The sequence below is a fragment of the Bombina bombina genome, chromosome 3 (assembly GCF_027579735.1).
Source record: "Bombina bombina isolate aBomBom1 chromosome 3, aBomBom1.pri, whole genome shotgun sequence".
NCBI lineage: Eukaryota > Metazoa > Chordata > Amphibia > Anura > Bombinatoridae > Bombina > Bombina bombina.
In genome coordinates this window covers 1253282113-1253303052 of record NC_069501.1, presented here as the reverse complement: position 1 = coordinate 1253303052, position 20940 = coordinate 1253282113, and the positions used below count along the sequence as shown (strand labels likewise).

The 20940-nt window shown below is 40.3% G+C and overlaps 1 protein-coding gene across 1 annotated transcript in view; it reads left to right on the top strand.

The window, feature by feature from the left end:
- Positions 1 to 20940, top strand: part of STARD10 (StAR related lipid transfer domain containing 10) — a 184878-nt gene that overhangs the window by 112482 nt on the left and 51456 nt on the right. Inside the window, exons 2-4 of the mRNA XM_053708780.1 lie at positions 16684 to 16831; positions 18381 to 18484; positions 19315 to 19432. Coding sequence (XP_053564755.1) covers positions 16684 to 16831; positions 18381 to 18484; positions 19315 to 19432 — 370 coding nt within the window. The remainder of the gene's footprint in view (positions 1 to 16683; positions 16832 to 18380; positions 18485 to 19314; positions 19433 to 20940) is intronic.

Sequence of the window (20940 nt, the reverse complement as noted above, 5' to 3'; positions counted from 1 at the left end):
ACAATTTACAGATTTAAATTACAGGAGCAGCAGGCACAATAAATAATGACAGTGCATTGCAAAGTTTTTACATTATTAAAACATTTAAAGGAAATTACATGTTGAGTTTAATGCACTTTTAATAGGAGTAAGTTATAAATTGTTATACCAGAACGTGTTTCAAAGATACTTAATTTGTTATATTCCCTGTGTTGATGGTGGGTGCCGGGTGATCTGGTGCTGTAGTTTAAAAGATCAGGGTGTTAGACATCCCAACTCTCCCTGAAGTTCAGGGAGTCTTCCTGATTGTAATAGCAGCTCCCTGATGCCAGCAAATGAAATGCAATCTCCCTGAAACTCCAAGTACCATGATCCAATGTGACCCAAATCTGGAAAAGTGCTTCTTTAAGGAATGCCTTTAGTTGCTGGGACGTTATAGAACCCTTAAAGCATTCATCAGTAACCAAAAAGCTCCCCACTGAGTTTAATAAAATAAAACACAAATACTACCTTATTTACTGCACGTAATTAAACGTCTTATTCTAAAATATTTAAGCATTCAACAAGCGCACGATCACTGGAAAATTAGGTTTGTTGTATGTGGTTGTGCAATAAAGCTTCTTTTTTAATGTGACTTTAATGATAAGTCTCTATCTTATTTAGGGTTTTAAGGTGTCCAATATATAACTGGGGGGGGGGGGGGCTGGCGGCACAGTAGTGGGAAAAGCCACCTCCCTGAAATGAGTTTTTGCAGGTTGGGATGTCTGGGGTGTAATGAGATGAGTAGTCTGTTATTACCAATGGAGTATAAGATAGATAACCATGCCGTGAAAAAATCACTACAGTTTTCAGAGGAAAAATGACTGGCCCACTTATTAGGTGCTGTTAGGCATGAAACGTGTAGGTTCCAGCCTTCTGGTGAACCCAGCTGGCTCATTACCATACACTATGAATGTATTTAAGGATGTGATTAAACACTTACAGCTAGATTACAAGTCTGTGCGTTCGTCTTTTAACGCTGAAAATATGGTCATTTCAGCGTTAAAACAGCATCACAGCCATTGCAAGTCTTGTCGGTATAGGTGTACCGGAAGACTTTTCGCCTGTAACGCAATGTCAGTACCGCACTCTTAAAAATGACGTTTTTTCATGGGATTTCCATAGCCCTGGTATTACGAGTTTTGCGTTCTTGATAAAAAAAACGGCGTTACAGCCTAAAGTGACAAAATCCGTAACGCCATCTAAAAGCAGTTGTTATGAGTTTTACGCTACAAATCTGTAACAAAAAACTCATAACTAAACTGCTACAAAGTACGCTAAACACCCATAAACTACCTATTAACCCCTAAACCGAGGCCCTCCCGAATCGCAATTACTATGTTAAATTTATTTATATAAACTTATTAACCCCTAAACTGCCGCTCTCCCGCATCCCAAACACTATTTAAATATTATTAACCCCTAATCTGCCTTCCCGCCCACATCGCCCCCACTATACTAAAAGTTATTAAGCCCTACACCACCGCCACTATAATAAACCTATTAACCCCTAAACCTCAAGCCCCCCACAACAAAATATACTAAGGTAAACTATTAAAAGGACAGTCTAGGCCAAAATAAACTTTCATGATTCAGATAGAGCATGTCATTTTAAACAATTTTCCAATTTACTTTTATCACCAATTTTGCTTTGTTCTCTTGGTATTCTTAGTTGAAAGCTTAACCTAGGAGGTTCATATGCTAATTTCTTAGACCTTGAAGGCCACCTCTTTTTAGAATGCATTTTAACAGTTTTTCACCACTAGAGGGTGTTAGTTCACGTATTTCATATAGATAACACTGTGCTCGTGCACATGAAGTTATCTGGGAGCAGGCACTGATTGGCTAGACTGCAAGTCTGTCAAAAGAACTGAAATAAAGGGGCAGTTTGCAGAGGCTTAGATACAAGATAATCACAGAGGTTAAAAGTATATTATTATAACTGTGTTGGTTATGCAAAACTGGGGAATGGGTAATAAAGGGATTATCTATCTTTTAAAACAATACAAATTTTGCTGTAGACTGTCCCTTTAACCCCTAAACCAAAAGCCCCTCACATCGCAATAAACTAAAGTAGTAACCTCTAAACCTAACGCCCCCTAATTTTAGATTAAAATTACAATTTCCCTAACTTAAATTGAATTAAATCTTACCTGTTAAATTAAAAGAACTAAGTTTAAACTAACAATTAAACTAATATAACTATTAAACTAAAATTAAACTAACTACCAATTAAATAAAACTAAACTACACATTAAAAAAATCCTAACACTACTCTAAAATTACAAAAAATAGAAAAGACAAAATTACGAAAAATAACAAACTAAATATCCAAAATAAAAAAATAATTACACCTAATCTAATAGCCCTATCAAAATAAAAAAGCCCACCCAAAATAAAAAAACCTAGCCTACAATAAACTACCAATAGCCCTTAAAAGGGCTTTTTGTGGGGCATTGCCCCAAAGATATCAGCTCTTCTACCTGTAAAAAAAAAATACAAAGACCCCCCAACAGTAAAACCCACCACCCAACCAACCCCCCAAAATAAAAAACATAACAAAACCTAAGCTACCCATTGCCCTGAAAAGGGCATTTGGATGGGCATTGCGCTTAAAAGGGCATTTAGTTCTTTTACAAGCCACTAAAAGAAAACCCACCCAAAAAATCCTTACTAAAAAAACCTATCACTAACCCCCGAAGTTCCACTTACAGTTTTTGAAGTCCTGCTTGAACGATCTTCATCCAGGCGGCAAGAAGTTTTCATCCAGGCGGCCTCTTCAATCTTCATCATAGCGGCGAAGTCCTCATACAAGCGGCAAGAAGTCTTCATCCAGGCGGCCTCTTCAATCTTCTATCTTGATCCGGCGGTGCAAAGTGGGTCCATCCTGAAGACATCAGGCGTGGAGCACCTCTTTATATGGTCGCTGCTATACACTGAATCTTCAATGCAAGGTACGCGATTCAAGATGGTGTCCCTTGCATTCCTATTGGCTGAAAATTTTGAATCAGCCAATTGGAATTAGAACTGCTAAAATCCTGTTCAAATCAGCAAATAGGATTTAAGCAGCTCTCGTTTTATTGGATGATGAATCATCCAATAGAATTAGAGCTCCTTAAATCCTATTGGCTGTTCAAATCAGCCAAAAGGATTTAAGCAGCTCTCATTCTAATGAATGATTCATCATCCAATAGAATGAGAGCTGCTTAAATCCTATTGGCTGTTCAAATCAGCCAATATGATTTAAACAGCTCTTATTCTATTGGATGTCAATGGGGGCAGATTAGGGGTGTTTAGACGTGGGGTTTATGTCAGGTTTAAACGGTATTATTTTTTTCCCATAGACATCAATGGGGCTGTGTTACAGAGCTTTTCTTTCCGCAATCGCAAGTGTTAGACTTTTTTCTGACCCGCTCTCCCCATTGATGTCTATGGGGAAAGCATGCACGAGCACGCCAAAACAACGCGTGTTTTTGATGCGGTATGGAGCTTAAAAGCACCATATCGCTTGCACAAGCCGGGTTTTTTAAAACTTGTAATGGCTGCGCCTTAGGGGGTTTAATAACGCCACTTTTGTTGCGTTCGTTTATTTCCCTATAGCACGCATAACTCGTAATCTACCCGTTAGTTTTATTTATGTCTGGTTGCTTTTTGTACGTTTTGTTTACTTGCATAGATTTATAGATGTTCCTTAGGTGCCAAGAAGTGTTGTTGCTAAGATGAGATCATGTTAGAAATTTATTGAGACTCATTTTCATATATTTTTTTCTAGCCAATAACCATGCCAGTTTTGTCATATTAATGTAGTCTTAGCAGCTAGAATAGCATTTGCCGTGACAGTGCTGCAGGTAGGAGAAAGGGTTGATCGTGCTCGTCCATGTGTATTCCAGGGCAAATTCAAGGCACGGTTGAGATTATTTTACCAATCCCACAACTCAGCATGGAGAATATCAAATGACACTAATGTCCCTTTGAAGTTTCTTATTTTGTGGTCTAAGTCTGTTTTGTTACGTTTCTGTGATGCCGGTATGTTGAACAGTGGAATTTGTTCTATGCAACGAGAAGATAACTTGGGGGATAGAAGTGGAACCACTGATTTCAGTGGAGCTGGTCCTGATTACAAATATCTTTATAAATGATCTTTATTGAATCAAGACCAAAATTTAAAGTAGTCAAAAATAATGAATTTGTTAAAATTTGCTGCACTTTCTTACAGTCTGGTGAAGTGGTGGCATTTACCGGCTCTGTACCTAGTGTTTGGGTAAACGTTGTTCTGATGGTTTTGTCTGTTAATTTTGCATTAAAAGGTAACAGAGTGAGCGGTGAGGTTGGCGCATATCAAGGCTTGTTACACGGGTATGTTTTGGTGGGAGCCTCAGTCAAACAGTTACATGCAGCTGATGACAAAGGCTATGGCCCTCAGAACCATAGAGAAAAGGGGTCAGATGTGTATTGTAGTAATTATCTTCGGTTCCTCTGCCAGTGCAGCTAATCACTGGCAGTGCTGCAAACACTAAACTGTGTAGGAAAAGAATATGATTTCTTATTGTTTAAATTAAGACCCAGAAGGGGTTTATCGTTGCTGATGGTTGCGTTGGGTTGCTTCATAAATGGAGCTCTTAGTGTCTATAAAACAATGGGGGCTGCCATGTTGTAACTTAGGTTACCTTCTGTGCTATGGCCAATTAGGGACAGTTGTAAATAGGTCACTAGAGTGTGCAGCCAATGGCTGTGTGTAATATAACAGTGTTCTGCACTTCAATTGAAAAGCTCACAATTTCAGAATGGAATTACAGGAAAGGGGCACAAAATAAATATATTGCAGAGTTTTATTTATATATACGATTTATCATTTTATGTTACCATCTTAAAGTGTTAAAAGAAAAGCTCAGTATTTTGTAGGAAGGGGAAAAGAATCACTGCTGGTTCACTTTCTGGCAGATAAAAAAGGGTTAATAACTGCTTTGGTGTGAGCGATACATAAGGTGGAGCGTAGAGTTGGAATGGTATAGCTTTGAGTTTTTATTCCCTTAGCAACGTCTCTGATTAAAATATTCTGTAAACAGTATTTGACATATATCAGTGTCCTGCAGATCTGGCAGAGAATGTGTCCCTTTCTGACGTGGGCTTTTAAAGCATGATACAACATTAATGCTTTGGATATCCTTTACCTGATTTGAATGCCTATTAAATAATAAATGTGTTTAAGCCCTGTAGATATGCTAGCGAGCGTGTTCCTTATCTGCATATAAACGGCACATCCTGCTGTCTGCATCCGTGCAGCACTCACATTCCCTGTCCTGGCACCGTGCCAGTCACAGACCCAGCGGCAGGTGGCGTTGTGAAGGATGGGCACAAAATCTAATGTAAGTGGAGTATCACATACTGATTGGGTTCTTTACATTTTCTAAAAAATCACAGGCACATGTGACTAGAAGAGAATGCTGTGTTAGTTAAATTGAAAATGTTTAGTAGAATTCAGATAGTACTATATGTTAACCCCTTGATCTCTAAAGAGTGCTAGATTTCCATTGGCAGCATAGGGTTAAGAATGAGGCATTTCTGTGCAAGAGAGCTATACCCTCTGGCAGAACGCAGTGGGCCATTATTAGTCTTTTGCTTCCTGAGTAATGTACATTACAGCACCTGCTAAGCCTGCTGATGACAATCAGCACAATGTCCTTGGGCAACAATTCACAGGTCACTGTGTGCTCTGACTGAGACTGATGTGCAGAGAGACACATCCTGACTCATGCCCAGCAGGGCACAGCACCGCTGACCACAGAAAGGGCTATTGACAGCACTTATGGGACATTACAGTGATATATATATATATATATATATATATATACATGGCTATTGACAGCACGGTAACTGAGCACTTATGGGACATTACAATGATATATATATATATATATATATATATATATATATATATATATATATATATATATATAAAATGAGGAGATGAAAGCACTCACTGGACTATGGACAGCAGTATCAAATAAAATATCCTTTATTGTGACGTTTCGGGACCAACAGCGTCCCTTCTTCTGACAAACAACAGGTGAAAAAAGCAAACATTTAAAGGCCCCTAAACCACTCCCCATAGTGTCCTACCAATCAAAATGTGCCATGTGCAAAGGAAAATGAGCCGTGTGCAAAACCGGCATTGATCCTAGTGTTTAAGACTCAAATACACATTAACTTAGTGAAAAGTGTACATCGATTCATGCCTGTGTATATATAATATTATCTCTGTGTGTGTGTGGTGTTAATTTGTCATAAACCGTATCCGATCATATACATGCTCAATATTGTCCGTGGTTCACTAATACTGATAGAAAGGAAAACAACATCTGATAGGCGGAGATCACACACCCCTGTTATGTGATAGGCTCAGCCGATACGTCTCACAAGCCCACGCCTTTCAAAACACCGCAAGCCAACTGCGAGAGTACAACATGTAAACACCTGAGCTGATTGGCTGCATGTGACCTAGTAGACTCACTATCACGAGCGATGCCGGAACCACTGCTCTGATGGTTGTCATAGTTCCCACAGTAAACAGGTCCCCCTGCTACGTAACAGGCCATATTCAGTGACCCTACACACCTCTAAATGTCAGCGCTCCAAGTCCTTATACCACACTAATCACATGGCATCAAAAAGGCACAATTCACAGTTCGAACAACACGCCGCGATCACCAATGCCTAATGTGGCGGTTGCTATGGTAACCCGAATACAGAACTCAAACCCCGAATTTGGCCGCGTAAGGTGCCAACAAAACGTTACACACACAACATCACGATGGCATAGCTGACATCCACAACCGCCATCATCCTCACTAGCCTCCGCGGTCATTACAGTAGCCAATGTCAACCCCAATGTTGGCTGTCTACAGTGCCCATTCAGTATATGATGTGGCACCATGAGCCACTCTCAAAGCGGATGGCTAAGTTAATCTCGGGAAAAAGAGGGGCAAAAAGAACTGTATACGTTGTATGCTTATAACATACATGTGTTCAGATCCAGCAAGCCTATCAAATAGTGTATAATATATTTCCCAACCTGAACAACCATCTATTATTTTAATCCACAACAAGGCAAAAAAAAAAAAAAAAAAAAAAAGGAAACAACAACCCATACCAATATCAAAAATTCTACATGTTGTACTCTCGCAGTTGGCTTGCGGTGTTTTGAAAGGCGTGGGCTTGTGAGACGTATCGGCTGAGCCTATCACATAACAGGGGTGTGTGATCTCCGCCTATCAGATGTTGTTTTCCTTTCTATCAGTATTAGTGAACCACGGACAATATTGAGCATGTATATGATCGGATACGGTTTATGACAAATTAACACCACACACACACAGAGATAATATTATATATACACAGGCATGAATCGATGTACACTTTTCACTAAGTTAATGTGTATTTGAGTCTTAAACACTAGGATCAATGCCGGTTTTGCACACGGCTCATTTTCCTTTGCACATGGCACATTTTGATTGGTAGGACACTATGGGGAGTGGTTTAGGGGCCTTTAAATGTTTGCTTTTTTCACCTGTTGTTTGTCAGAAGAAGGGACGCTGTTGGTCCCGAAACGTCACAATAAAGGATATTTTATTTGATACTGCTGTCCATAGTCCAGTGAGTGCTTTCATCTCCTCATTTTCTAAATACCTGGCTATAGCACCCTGGCAAGTTGCGGTCTGTTGGTGAGAGTGCATATACCACTAACAAACTTCTATATATATATATATATATATATATATATATATGGCTATTGACAGCACGGTAACTGAGCACTTATGGGACATTACAGTGATATATATATATATATATATATATATACAGTATATGGCTATTGATAGCACGGTAACTGAGCACTTATGGGACATTACAGTGATATATATGTATATATCTATATATATATATATATATATATTGATATATATATACAGTATATGGCTATTGACAGCACAGTAACTGAGAACTTATTGGATATTACAGTGATATATATATATATATATATATACACACAGTATATGGCTATTGATGACAGCACGGTAACTGAGCAGTTATGGGACATTACAATGATATATATATATATATATATATATATATATATATATATATATATATATATATGGCTATTGACAGCACAGTAACTGAGCACTTATGGGATATTTATTAATGTGCAACATTGTATAACAAAGCTACAAATAATGTTGCAAAACACTGCTGCCATAGATTACCAAAACACACGTGCACACTCCTGAGCTCTTATGAGCATACCTAGTTTTACTCTTCAAAAAAGATACCAAGAGAACAAAGCAAAGTTGATAACAGAAGTAAATTGGAAAGTTGTTTAAAATTACATGCTCTATATTTAATTTTGACTTTACTGTCCCTTTACACAGCCGTTAAAACCCTCCTATTTTTTTGCTTTTCATTCCTAATAAGCAGATTAATAACCTTAAAATAATGTGAGCAATTATTATGTTCCTGTAAGTAACAGCACATGCACTCTGGCAACCGGATGCATATTACTGCATTGTGGTTGTTGGGGCTTTGTTCCTATTCTCTCTGCCATATAAATGTCCTGCTTTCTGAAAGTGAAACCAGGGACCCAATGGTTAAACTGACTCCGCCCCCACAGCATGCTTCAATTACAGAACACCTGTGACTCATCCCCTCCTATCATGACTCACTCTACAGCAGTGACTCCACCCACAGACATCCCTGTCTCAGTCTTAGATTGGATCCAAGAAGTTTTGGGTGGTTTGTGAGACATGGTTTTTATTACTATTGACCTCTGTGAGAATCTGAGCATGAAAAAGCAACTTCATTTTACAGAGTAACAGGAGTAGTGACCAATGACAATAGCCATAGATGCTGGGCATACTTGCATATGGTTAGAAACATATCTTGAGCAGTGCCAGCAGTTCAAGTATTTTCATTGGATACAAAGGCAGTTTTTTCTAATAGGGGCCCATTCTAATCCAATGGGATTTGTGAGTGAAAATAGTGTGCAGCAGATGGGATTTAGCGTGCGTGCAGCAGATGGGATTTAGCGTGCGTGCAGCAGATGGGATTTAGCGTGCAGCAGATGGGATTTAGCGTGCAGCAGATGGGATTTAGCGTGCAGCAGATGGGGTTTAGCGTGCAGCAGATGGGATTTAGCGTGCAGCAGATGGGGTTTAGCGTGCAGCAGATGGGGTTTAGCGTGCAGCAGATGGGATTTAGCATGCAGCAGATGGGGTTTAGCGTGCGTGCAGCAGATGGGATTTAGCATGCAGCAGATGGGGTTTAGCATGCAGCAGATGGGGTTTAGCGTGCAGCAGATGGGGTTTAGCGTGCAGCAGGTGGGATTTAGCATGCAGCAGATGGGGTTTAGCGTGCGTGCAGCAGATGGGATTTAGCGTGCAGCAGATGGGGTTTAGCATGCAGCAGATGGGGTTTAGCATGCAGCAGATGGGATTTAGCGTGCAGCAGATGGGGTTTAGCGTGCAGCAGGTGGGATTTAGCATGCAGCAGATGGGATTTAGCGTGCAGCAGATGGGATTTAGCATGCAGCAGATGGGGTTTAGCGTGCGTGCAGCAGATGGGATTTAGCATGCAGCAGATGGGGTTTAGCATGCAGCAGATGGGGTTTAGCGTGCAGCAGATGGGATTTAGCATGCAGCAGATGGGGTTTAGCGTGCGTGCAGCAGATGGGATTTAGCGTGCAGCAGATGGGGTTTAGCATGCAGCAGATGGGGTTTAGCGTGCAGCAGATGGGATTTAGCGTGCAGCAGATGGGGTTTAGCGTGCAGCAGGTTGGATTTAGCATGCAGCAGATGGGATTTAGCGTGCAGCAGATGGGATTTAGCATGCAGCAGATGGGGTTTAGCGTGCGTGCAGCAGATGGGATTTAGCATGCAGCAGATGGGGTTTAGCATGCAGCAGATGGGGTTTAGCATGCAGCAGATGGGGTTTAGCGTGCAGCAGATGGGGTTTAGCGTGCAGCAGGTGGGATTTAGCATGCAGCAGATGGGGTTTAGCGTGCAGCAGATGGGATTTAGCGTGCAGCAGATGGGGTTTAGCGTGCAGCAGATGGGATTTAGCGTGCAGCAGATGGGGTTTAGCATGCAGCAGATGGGATTTAGCGTGCAGCAGATGGGATTTAGCGTGCAGCAGATGGGATTTAGCGTGCAGCAGATGGGGTTTAGCGTGCAGCAGATGGGGTTTAGCGTGCAGCAGATGGGATTTAGCGTGCAGCAGATGGGGATGTTCTTGCACAATCTATCTAGTTAAAATACAAAACTATAGCAAATGGGTGTATCACAGCATTTCATGTAAACTAAAGATATGTAGACAAAGTGAAAGTGAAACACGACAATTAATATTGATGATAACACCTAATTAGTTTAATTGCATTTTTTTTTCAATTAAAGGGACAGTCTACTCCAGAATTTTTATATTTTTTAAAAGATAGTTAATCCCTTTATTACCCATTTCCCAGTTTTGCACAACCAGCACGGTTATATTAATACACTTATTACCTATGTGATTACCTGGTATCTAAGCCTCTGCAGACTTCCCCTTATCTCAGTTCTTTCAACAGACTTGCATATATCCAATCAGTGCTGACTCATAACTTTCTTCGGGAGTAAGCACAATGTTATCTTTAAGGCACACATGAACTAGCACTGCCTAGCTGTGAAAAAAATCACGCCAACCCCAACATCGCAAACTACCTATTAAATGTAATAACCGCTAATCCGCCATTAACCCACATCGCAACAAACCTTATAAATCTATTAACCCCTAATCTTAACCCCTAATCCGCCAAACCCCCACAATGTAAATAACTAATTTAATTACTAAGCCCCCTAACTTAACACCTACTAAATTAACCCCAAATTACATAAAATAATAAAATACTAAATTATAATTAAAGTAAAAAATCCTAACATTACTTAGAAAAATAAACCTAAGATTAAATTAAAATAAGTTAATCTAAAATTGCCAAAAATAAAAAAGTCTAACATTACAGTAAATAATAAACAAAATTATCCAAAATAAAAAAATTAAACCTAATCCCTATGAAAATAAAAAAGCCCCCTCCCAAAATAAAAACACCCCCTAATCTAATGCTAAACTACCAATAGCCCATTGCAAGGGCCTTTTGTAGGACATTACCCTAAGTTAAACAGCTCTTTTACCTTAAAAAAATACTAAGTCCCCCCTCTAACAGTAAAACGCACCACCCAACAAACCCCCCCAAAATAAAAAAAAAACTAACTAAAAATCCTAAACTACCCATTGCCCCTAAAGGGGCATTGTCCTTAAAAGGGCATTCAGCTCTTTTACTGCCCTTAAAAGGTCATTCAGCTCTTTTAAGAGTGCCCAATAAATCCCTAATAAAAAAAACCAAGAAACCCAAAAAATAAAAAAAAATCTTAATTCTAACCCCCAAATAGGTACTCATCTTTCCTGAAGTCTGATGTAGAAGGTCCTGTTCCAGGCGGTGAAGTCTTCTTCCAAGTGGCCGACATCTTCTTCCATGCGGGGATACTTCCTTCTTCATCCAGTACCAAGCTGGCGCGGAGCGGAGATGAGCGTGGAGCAGGACCCGCGACCGCAGAGCCATGGTGCGTGGAGGATCCTCTTCGTACGATCACCGCCATAAACTGAATAGTGAATTAAAGCTACGTGTTTAAATATGGCGTCCCTTGCATTCCTATTGGCTGATTTCATTCTTCAAATTCAAATCAGCCAAAAGGATTTCAGTAGCTCTCATCCTATTGGCTGATTTAAATTTGAAGAATCAAATCAGCCAATAGGAATGCAAGGGACACCATATTTAAACGTGTACCTTGATTTCACTATTCAGTGTACGGAGGCGATCGTACGAAGAGGATCCTCCACACTCCATGGCTCTGCGGTCGGCGGTCCTGCTCCGCGCTCATCTCCGCTTCGCGCCGGCTTGGTCCTGGATGAAGAAAGAAGTGGTCCCTGCTTCGAAGAAGACGTGGGCCGCTTGGAAGAAGACTTCACCACCTGGAACAGGACCTTTTCCGCCGGACTTCAGGAACGGCCAGTACCTATTTGGGGGTTAGAGTTAGGATTTTTTTTTTTAGATTAGGGATTTATTGGGCACTCTTAAGAGAGCTGCATGCTCTTTAAAGGGCAGTAAAAGAGCTGAATGCCCTTTTAAGTGCAAATACCCATTCAAATGCCCCTTTAGGGGCAATGGGTAGTTTAGGATTTTTTTAGTGTTAGGTTTTTTTATTTGGGGGGGTTTGTTGGGTGGGGGGGGTTTACTGTTAGAGGGGGGACTTACTATTTGTTAAGGTAAAAGAGCTGTTTAATTTAGGGCAATGTCCTAAGATTAGGGGGGGGGCTTTATTTGGGGTGCTTTTTTTTTATTTTTTTAGGGATTAGGTTTCATTTTTTTATTTTGGATAATTTTATTATTTTCTGTAATGTTAGACTTTTTTATTTTTGATAATTTTAGATTCATTTATTTTTTTATTTGTAAGTAATGTTAGCTTTTATATTTTATTGTAAATTAGTATTTTTTTAATTTAGGTAATTGGGGTTAATTTAGGGGGTGTTAGGTTAGGGGGTTTAGTAATTTAATTAGTTATTTGCGTTGTGGGGGTTTGGTGGATTAGGGGTTAATAGATTTATTAGGATTATTGTGTTGCGTGGGTTTGGTGAATTAGGGGTTAATAGTTTTATCAGGTTTTATAGCGTTGTGGGTTAATGGCTGAATAGGGGTTAATAGTTTTATTAGGTTTATTGCGATGTGGGTTAATGGCGGATTTGGGGTTAATACATTTATTACGTTTATTGCGATGTGAGGGTTGGCGGATTAAGCGTTAATATACTTTATTAAATATAGCGGTGGGGGATTGCGGTTGACAGATAGATAGATATTGCGCATGTGTTAGGTGTTTGTTAATTTTTCCGGCAGTTACGAGAGTTACGGTGCTCATATTTGCTGCACCTGCCTATGTGTGGCGAGGTAAAAATTGAGTAAAATTTCTCAATTTTTGCCGTGTAAGTCTTTGTGCTGTATATGTGATATCGATTTGCGACGCAGTTCTATGTTAGCTTATGGGAGTAAAAACTGCGGACAATGGGTGAAATATACGCACCGCATTTATATGCGGCGCCGTATATGTGATACAAAAACCGCGTAAAATAGTGCTTTACACTTACGTACATTCTGTAGATATCAAGAGAACAAGGCAAAATTGATAATGAAGCAAATTGTAAAAAATTGCATGTTCTGTCTGATTCTTGTACCTTAATATCAATTCATGACATGTGATTAATGCCTTCACATCATTTTGAGTAATTTTATCATTTTTTAAAGTCCAAATACGTTATTACAATTCTAAATAAAACATTCTGATTAGATTTTAGTTGTGTACAAGTTCCATAGTGTAAATGCACAATGTGAGCTGTATTTTAACTTCTTATTAAAGAAAAAAAAGGCACTGAACTTTCCTTTAAAAATCTGCAGGCACCTGTTTGTGATGGGGTTATTGGTGATGAACGGTCCCTGTTCAGTGTATGGGGATAGTACTGTGCTACACCTGTTTGTGATGGGGTTATTGGTGATGAACGGTCCCTGTTCAGTGTATGGGGATAGTACTGTGCTACACCTGTTTGTGATGGGGTTATTGGTGATGAACGGTCCCTGTTCAGTGTATGGGGATAGTACTGTGCTACACCTGTTTGTGATGGGTTTATTGGTGATGAACGGTCCCTGTTCAGTGTATGGGGATAGTACTGTGCTACACCTGTTTGTGATGGGGTTATTGGTGATGAACGGTCCCTGTTCAGTGTATGGGGATAGTACTGTGCTACACCTGTTTGTGATGGGGTTATTGGTGATGAACAGTTGCTGTTCAGTGTATGGGGATAGTACTGTGCTACACCTGTTTGTGATGGGGTTATTGGTGATGAACGGTCCCTGTTCAGTGTATGGGGATAGTACTGTGCTACACCTGTTTGTGATGGGGTTATTGGTGATGAACGGTCCCTGTTCAGTGTATGGAGATAGTACTGTGCTACACCTGTTTGTGATGGGGTTATTGGTGATGAACGGTCCCTGTTCAGTGTATGGGGATAGTACTGTGCTACACCTGTTTGTGATGGGGTTATTGGTGATGAACGGTCCCTGTTCAGTGTATGGGGATAGTACTGTGCTACACCTGTTTGTGATGGGGTTATTGGTGATGAACGGTCCCTGTTCAGTGTATGGGGATAGTACTGTGCTACACCTGTTTGTGATGGGGTTATTGGTGATGAACGGTCCCTGTTCAGTGTATGGGGATAGTACTGTGCTACACCTGTTTGTGATGGGGTTATTTGTGATGAACGGTCCCTGTTCAGTGTATGGGGATAGTACTGTGCTACACCTGTTTGTGATGGGGTTATTGGTGATGAACGGTCCCTGTTCAGTGTATGGGGATAGTACTGTGCTACACCTGTTTGTAATGGGGTTATTGGTGATGAACGGTCCCTGTTCAGTGTATGGGGATAGTACTGTGCTACACCTGTTTGTGATGGGGTTATTGGTGAAGAACGGTCCCTGTTCACTGTATGGGGATAGTACTGTGCTACACCTGTTTGTGATGGGGTTATTGGTGAAGAACGGTCCCTGTTCAGTGTATGGGGATAGTACTGTGCTACACCTGTTTGTGATGGGGTTATTGGTGATAAACGGTCCCTGTTCAGTGTATGGGGATAGTACTGTGCTACACCTGTTTGTGATGGGGTTATTGGTGATGAACGGTCCCTGTTCCGTGTATGGGGATAGTACTGTGCTACACCTGTTTGTAATGGGGTTATTGGTGAAGAACGGTCCCTGTTCCGTGTATGGGGATAGTACTGTGCTACACCTGTTTGTGATGGGGTTATTGGTGAAGAACGGTCCCTGTTCCGTGTATGGGGATAGTACTGTGCTACACCTGTTTGTGATGGGGTTATTGGTGATGAACGGTCCCTGTTCAGTGTATGGGCATAGTACTGTGCTACACCTGTTTGTGATGAGGTTATTGGTGATGAACGGTCCCTGTTCAGTGTATGGGGATAGTACTGTGCTACACCTGTTTGTGATGGGGTTATTGGTGATGAACGGTCCCTGTTCAGTGTATGGAGATAGTACTGTGCTACACCTGTTTGTGATGGGGTTATTGGTGATGAACGGTCCCTGTTCAGTGTATGGGGATAGTACTGTGCTACACCTGTTTGTGATGGGGTTATTGGTGATGAACGGTCCCTGTTCAGTATATGGGGATAGTACTGTGCTACACCTGTTTGTGATGGGGTTATTGGTGATGAACGGTCCCTGTTCAGTGTATGGGGATAGTACTGTGCTACACCTGTTTGTGATGGGGTTATTGGTGATGAACGGTCCCTGTTCAGTGTATGGGGATAGTACTGTGCTACACCTGTTTGTGATGGGGTTATTGGTGATGAACGGTCCCTGTTCAGTGTATGGGGATAGTACTGTGCTACACCTGTTTGTGATGGGGCTATTGGTGATGAACGGTCCCTGTTCAGTGTATGGTGATAGTACTGTGCTACACCTGTTTGTGATGGGGTTATTGGTGATGAACGGTCCCTGTTCAGTGTATGGGGATAGTACTGTGCTACACCTGTTTGTGATGGGGTTATTGGTGATAAACGGTCCCTGTTCAGTGTATGGGGATAGTACTGTGCTACACCTGTTTGTGATGGGGTTATTGGTGATGAACGGTCCCTGTTCAGTGTATGGGGATAGTACTGTGCTACACCTGTTTGTGATGGGGTTATTGGTGATGAACGGTCCCTGTTCAGTGTATGGGGATAGTACTGTGCTACACCTGTTTGTGATGGGGTTATTGGTGATGAACGGTCCCTGTTCCGTGTATGGGGATAGTACTGTGCTACACCTGTTTGTGATGGGGCTATTGGTGAAGAACGGTCCCTGTTCCGTGTATGGGGATAGTACTGTGCTACACCTGTTTGTGATGGGGCTATTGGTGAAGAACGGTCCCTGTTCCGTGTATGGGGATAGTACTGTGCTACACCTGTTTGTGATGGGGCTATTGGTGAAGAACGGTCCCTGTTCCGTGTATGGGGATACTACTGTGCTACAAATGTGAGCTAAGATGGTCATTGCTGGGATTTCAGATGGAGTTGAGTTTATGCTGCTATCTGTGCATTAAGCTTTGGGAATACTTTTAGAATAGGAGCTAATGTTACTAACTCCCTGTGAGCAACAACTCAACTCTTTAAATGTTCTTAAAAAATGTCATTAAACTCCTCTTGCTTTTGTGTAAAGTTTGAGTGTGTCCCTCTTTTCCTATAGAGGCCAAAAAGCAAACCTGCGTTTTGAAGATTTTGTTTTTTGGCTTCTTAAGAGAGCGTGGGACAAAGCGCAGAGATTACTGCTATGCATTGCACAGAAACGTATTGCACACTGGCAACCAAGGGATTAGTATCACTGTAAACAATATGGGCTCACATTAAATGATATGTTTATGCATGTGAAAAGCTGTAATATGTTCTTTTCTGTAACACCAGATAACTAGCAGCCTGTGACTATTTCATGAGCAGGTCGGTGCTTTTGTTCATTTTGCAATAACTGTGCTCTCTGCTCCCCCTTGCCAGTGTCGGATGGAGTGTAAGGACGCGTCTGCAGAGATTCTTTACGATGTTCTACACGATATAGAGTACCGCAAGAAATGGGACACAAATGTCATTGAAACCTTTGACATCGGAAAGCTGACAGTCAATGCAGATATCGGATACTACGCATGTACGTTTGGGCTAGAGGAGGGAAGTGTAGCAAAAAATGATGTCCTATTTGGGATTAGTATACAGAACAGTATACACCTTTGTTATTAGCTTCAGCTATAGAGATCTTTATATTAAAATTATAGCATATTTTAAAATCAGGTCCGGAATCTAAGCAAAATTTTAGATGGACTTTAATTGATCACTTCTAATGGAGATGCGCTGTAATTTTTTAACCTTGCCGTTCCAATCTAATCCCCCGTTCTCCGGCCGCCCACTTCAAAACTTTTTTCTTGGTGAGCTAACGGTTTGAACTGTGCTCCAATCAGCGTTCTAGCCATATGGCACTTTTTTTTATAACTAGAACGCTAATTTGAGAACAGTTCAAACAGCTCACAAAAGAGAAGGAGTTTTTAAGTGGGCGGCTGGAGCACCTGGGATTAGATTGGAACGGCTAGGTTAAAAAGTAAGTTACAGCGCATCTCCATTAAAAGTGATCAATTCATCTCCCTCTAAAATATTGCTTAGATTCCGGACCTGATTTTAAGCATGTAAAGTTTACCATCCCTTTAAAGTCAAGATTAGTAATAAAAGGGACATAATACTAACAGTGCTTTGTCATTTGGAAAAATAGATGTTTCTGTGTGGAATAAAACCAACTTTTTCTATGAGTGTTCCCATCAACCAATTGACAGTAGATACTAACTTCCTTTATGTTTAACATTATATTGAAACAGCTTTTACTTTAAGGTACATTAAACCCATATGTTTATGATTAAGATAGCACATATATTTTTAAAACAACTTTCCAATTTACTTCTATTATCAAATTTGCTTCATTCTCTCTTTGTTGAAGAAGCATCAATGCGCTACTAGGAGCTAGCTGAACACATCAGGTGAGCTAAAGACAAAAGGCATATGTTCACAGCCACCAATCAGCAGCCAGCTCCCTCTAGTGCATTACTGCTTCTGGATCTAACTAGGAATGGCTTTTTAACAATTAAGCACATTAGGTAATTGTTGTAAATTATAAAGTTGTTTCAAGTTGCATTTTCTAACTGAATTGTGAGTTTAATTGTGACTTTGCTGTTGCATGAACTGAATTGCTAAAGTCCTATATACAAAATAAATATGTTTAAAGCAATTAACTCTGAACCTTTATAAATGTTTTGTTAAACTATTTAAAAAATCTGATGAGACTGTTCATCTTATTTCCCCAGTTAGCACTAGTCGTTACCGAGCTTGTGCACTGCTCACAGTAATCACAGCGTAGTAAGCAGTCGGTTTAGGTCATTTGTAGCATTTGGAAGGAGACCTAAGTCACAGAATTTGCTTTTTAAATCTCTTTTTGGAACAGGGAACAGTCACAATTTGTACACAAAAGCAAATTTCCCAATCGAAAAGTAAATGATATTTTAATTCAATGAAAATCATACAAAATAGATAATGAAATATTTTTTTATTTGCTGCACATGAATAAACATTTGATGGGGAAATACATTTTGAGTTGAATGTTTTGTTTTTATTAAAATAATTTTAGAATTTAATTTACCATTTCTCATTCTCCACAGGGAAATGCCCCAAACCATTAAAAAACCGTGATGTCATCACTCTGCGCTCCTGGCTGCCAATGGGAAACGACTACATCATCATGAATTACTCTGTGAAACACGCAGTGAGTGCCTGCTCCAAAGACAAGTTTATGCTGGGGGAAATTATCACATTAATAGTCCCTTGTGCAAGTTATAGTGCTGTAATCATACTATTGCTCTCACCAACCGCTGTACATATGAGTTTATCTAGGGAGTTTGTCACATAAATAGTCCCACATGCAAGTTATAGTAGTTTAATCATACTATTGCTTTCAACAACGCAAATATCTTCTTCAAATGGGTGTTGTGTCAATATTATCATATATATATATATATATATATATATATATATATATATATATATATATATATATATATATATCTATATGGTAATTGCATAGCCAATCTGTACTTCCCCCACAGAAAGCCTGAACTAACAATTTTTGTACAGAAGCAGAGGAATCTGGGAAAGAATATGCAATATAATATGCAATATACTGTATGTATATATATATATATATATATATATATATATCATAAACACAGACCTATTGCATATTTACCTATTATATACATTCACTGAGCCAACACTTTCCACACATGTTTTTTGTTCACCACCTGCTGGCATGAAACTGAACTGATTGACAGATCATCCTGATACCTTGGTTTTAAAAATTAGCTCTGACCAATAAAATTCTTGTCTGTTGTGGGAATTATTGAATAGTAGGCTGTGCGCCAATCCTCTTTACAAGCCATTTCCTATTCTTTTCCTTTGAGTTTCATTAAATGACACTTTAACAGTAAACTGTGTGGCCCAATTCCAGTCATACAAAAGCTAAACTGTTAGCAATCACTATTAAATTTAACCCAGTCTCACAACCACCAAACAATTCTGTTTTCTGTGTTCTTATAGAAATATCCACCAAAAAAAGACTTGGTGAGAGCAGTGTCCATCCAGACAGGGTACCTGGTGCAGAGCGGAGGGCCAAAAAGCTGTACTCTTATCTACCTGGCACAAGTGGATCCCAGAGGTAAGTCATAAAATGTGCAAACACTCTTTATTATGTTTTATTATATTCTGCAACTCTATATGAAATTATGTAATAATGTGCAAGGTGCTGCATGCAGGGTATATAAACCCATAACCCAAGTAAACAGTTGTATATGACAGGAGGGGTGTGTATACATTTATTTATTATTTATTATTCTTTATTTATGAAGCACCAACAGATTCCGTAGCGCTGTCTATGTGTACAAAGATAAAAGTACAGTACAATACAATATAAAAGACACCAGACAAAGTTTATCAAAAAAATACATGGGGAATTGAGGGCCCTGTTCCCGTGGGAACTTACAATCTAGATGGGAAGGAGGGTGAGAAACAGGAGGTGGGGACTGCAAAGGTGAGAATGATATTAGTGTGGGGTTAGATGAGGGCAGTTATTAGGCAAGTGGAATTACTTTGTTACTGATTTGATAGGCTTCCCTGAACAAAAAGGTGTTTAGGGAGCGTTTAAAGGAAGAAAGGTTAGGGGACAGTCTGACAGCTCGAGGAAGTGCGTTCCAGATGGTTGGTGCCGCACAAGAGAAGTCCTGTAGTCTAGCATGGGAGGAGGTGATGGTAGAAGATGCAAGGGGCAGGTTATTGTTGGATCTTAGGGGGCGAGCTGGAGTATATTTGTTGATGAGTGAGCACAGGTATGGGGGGGGGCTGCATTGGTAAGGGCTTTGTAGGTCAGGCTGAGAATTTTGAATTTAATTCTGCTGTAAATGGGGAGCCAGTAAAGGGACTCGCAGAGAGGTGCAGCAGATACAGAGCGTTTGGAGAGGTGGATTAGCCTAGCAGAGGCAATTAGGATGGATTGAAGAGGGGCGAGAGGGAGGCCAGTTAGTAGGTTATTACAGTAGTCAAGTCAGAAAATTACCAGGGAGTGGATAAGCTGTTTAGTAGTTTAAGCACTCAGAAACTGACAAATTTTGGAGATATTGAATAGGTAGTTGCGACAGGATGAAGAGAGCAATTGGATGTGGGGTATGAAGGTCAGATTTGAGTCAATTGTAACTCCTAGGCAGCGGACTTGAGGTGATGGGGAGATAGTGGTGTCACCAACAGTGATTGAGAAGTTAGAAACCGGTGTAGAATTTGAGGGGGGGGGGGATTAGAAGGAGCTCAGTTTTGGACATGTTAATCTTTAGGTGGTGAATGGCCATCCAAGAAGAAATGCCAGATAAGCAGACACTGATGTGAGAAAGGACAGAAGGAGAGAGTGCAGGGGTGGATCGGTAGATCTGAGTATCATCAGCATAGAGGTGATAGTTGAAGCCATAGCTACTGATAAGTTTACCCAGTGAGGAAATATAAATAGAGAAGAGTAGAGGACCCAGAACAGAGCCTTGAGATACTCCAATAGACAGAGGCAATGGAGAGGAATCGCCGCCAGCAAAGGAGACAGAAAAAGGACCTATTAGAGAGATAAGAGTGGATCCAGGAGAGGGCAGTGTCAAAGAGCTCAAGGGAGCTGAGAGTCCGTAGGAGAAG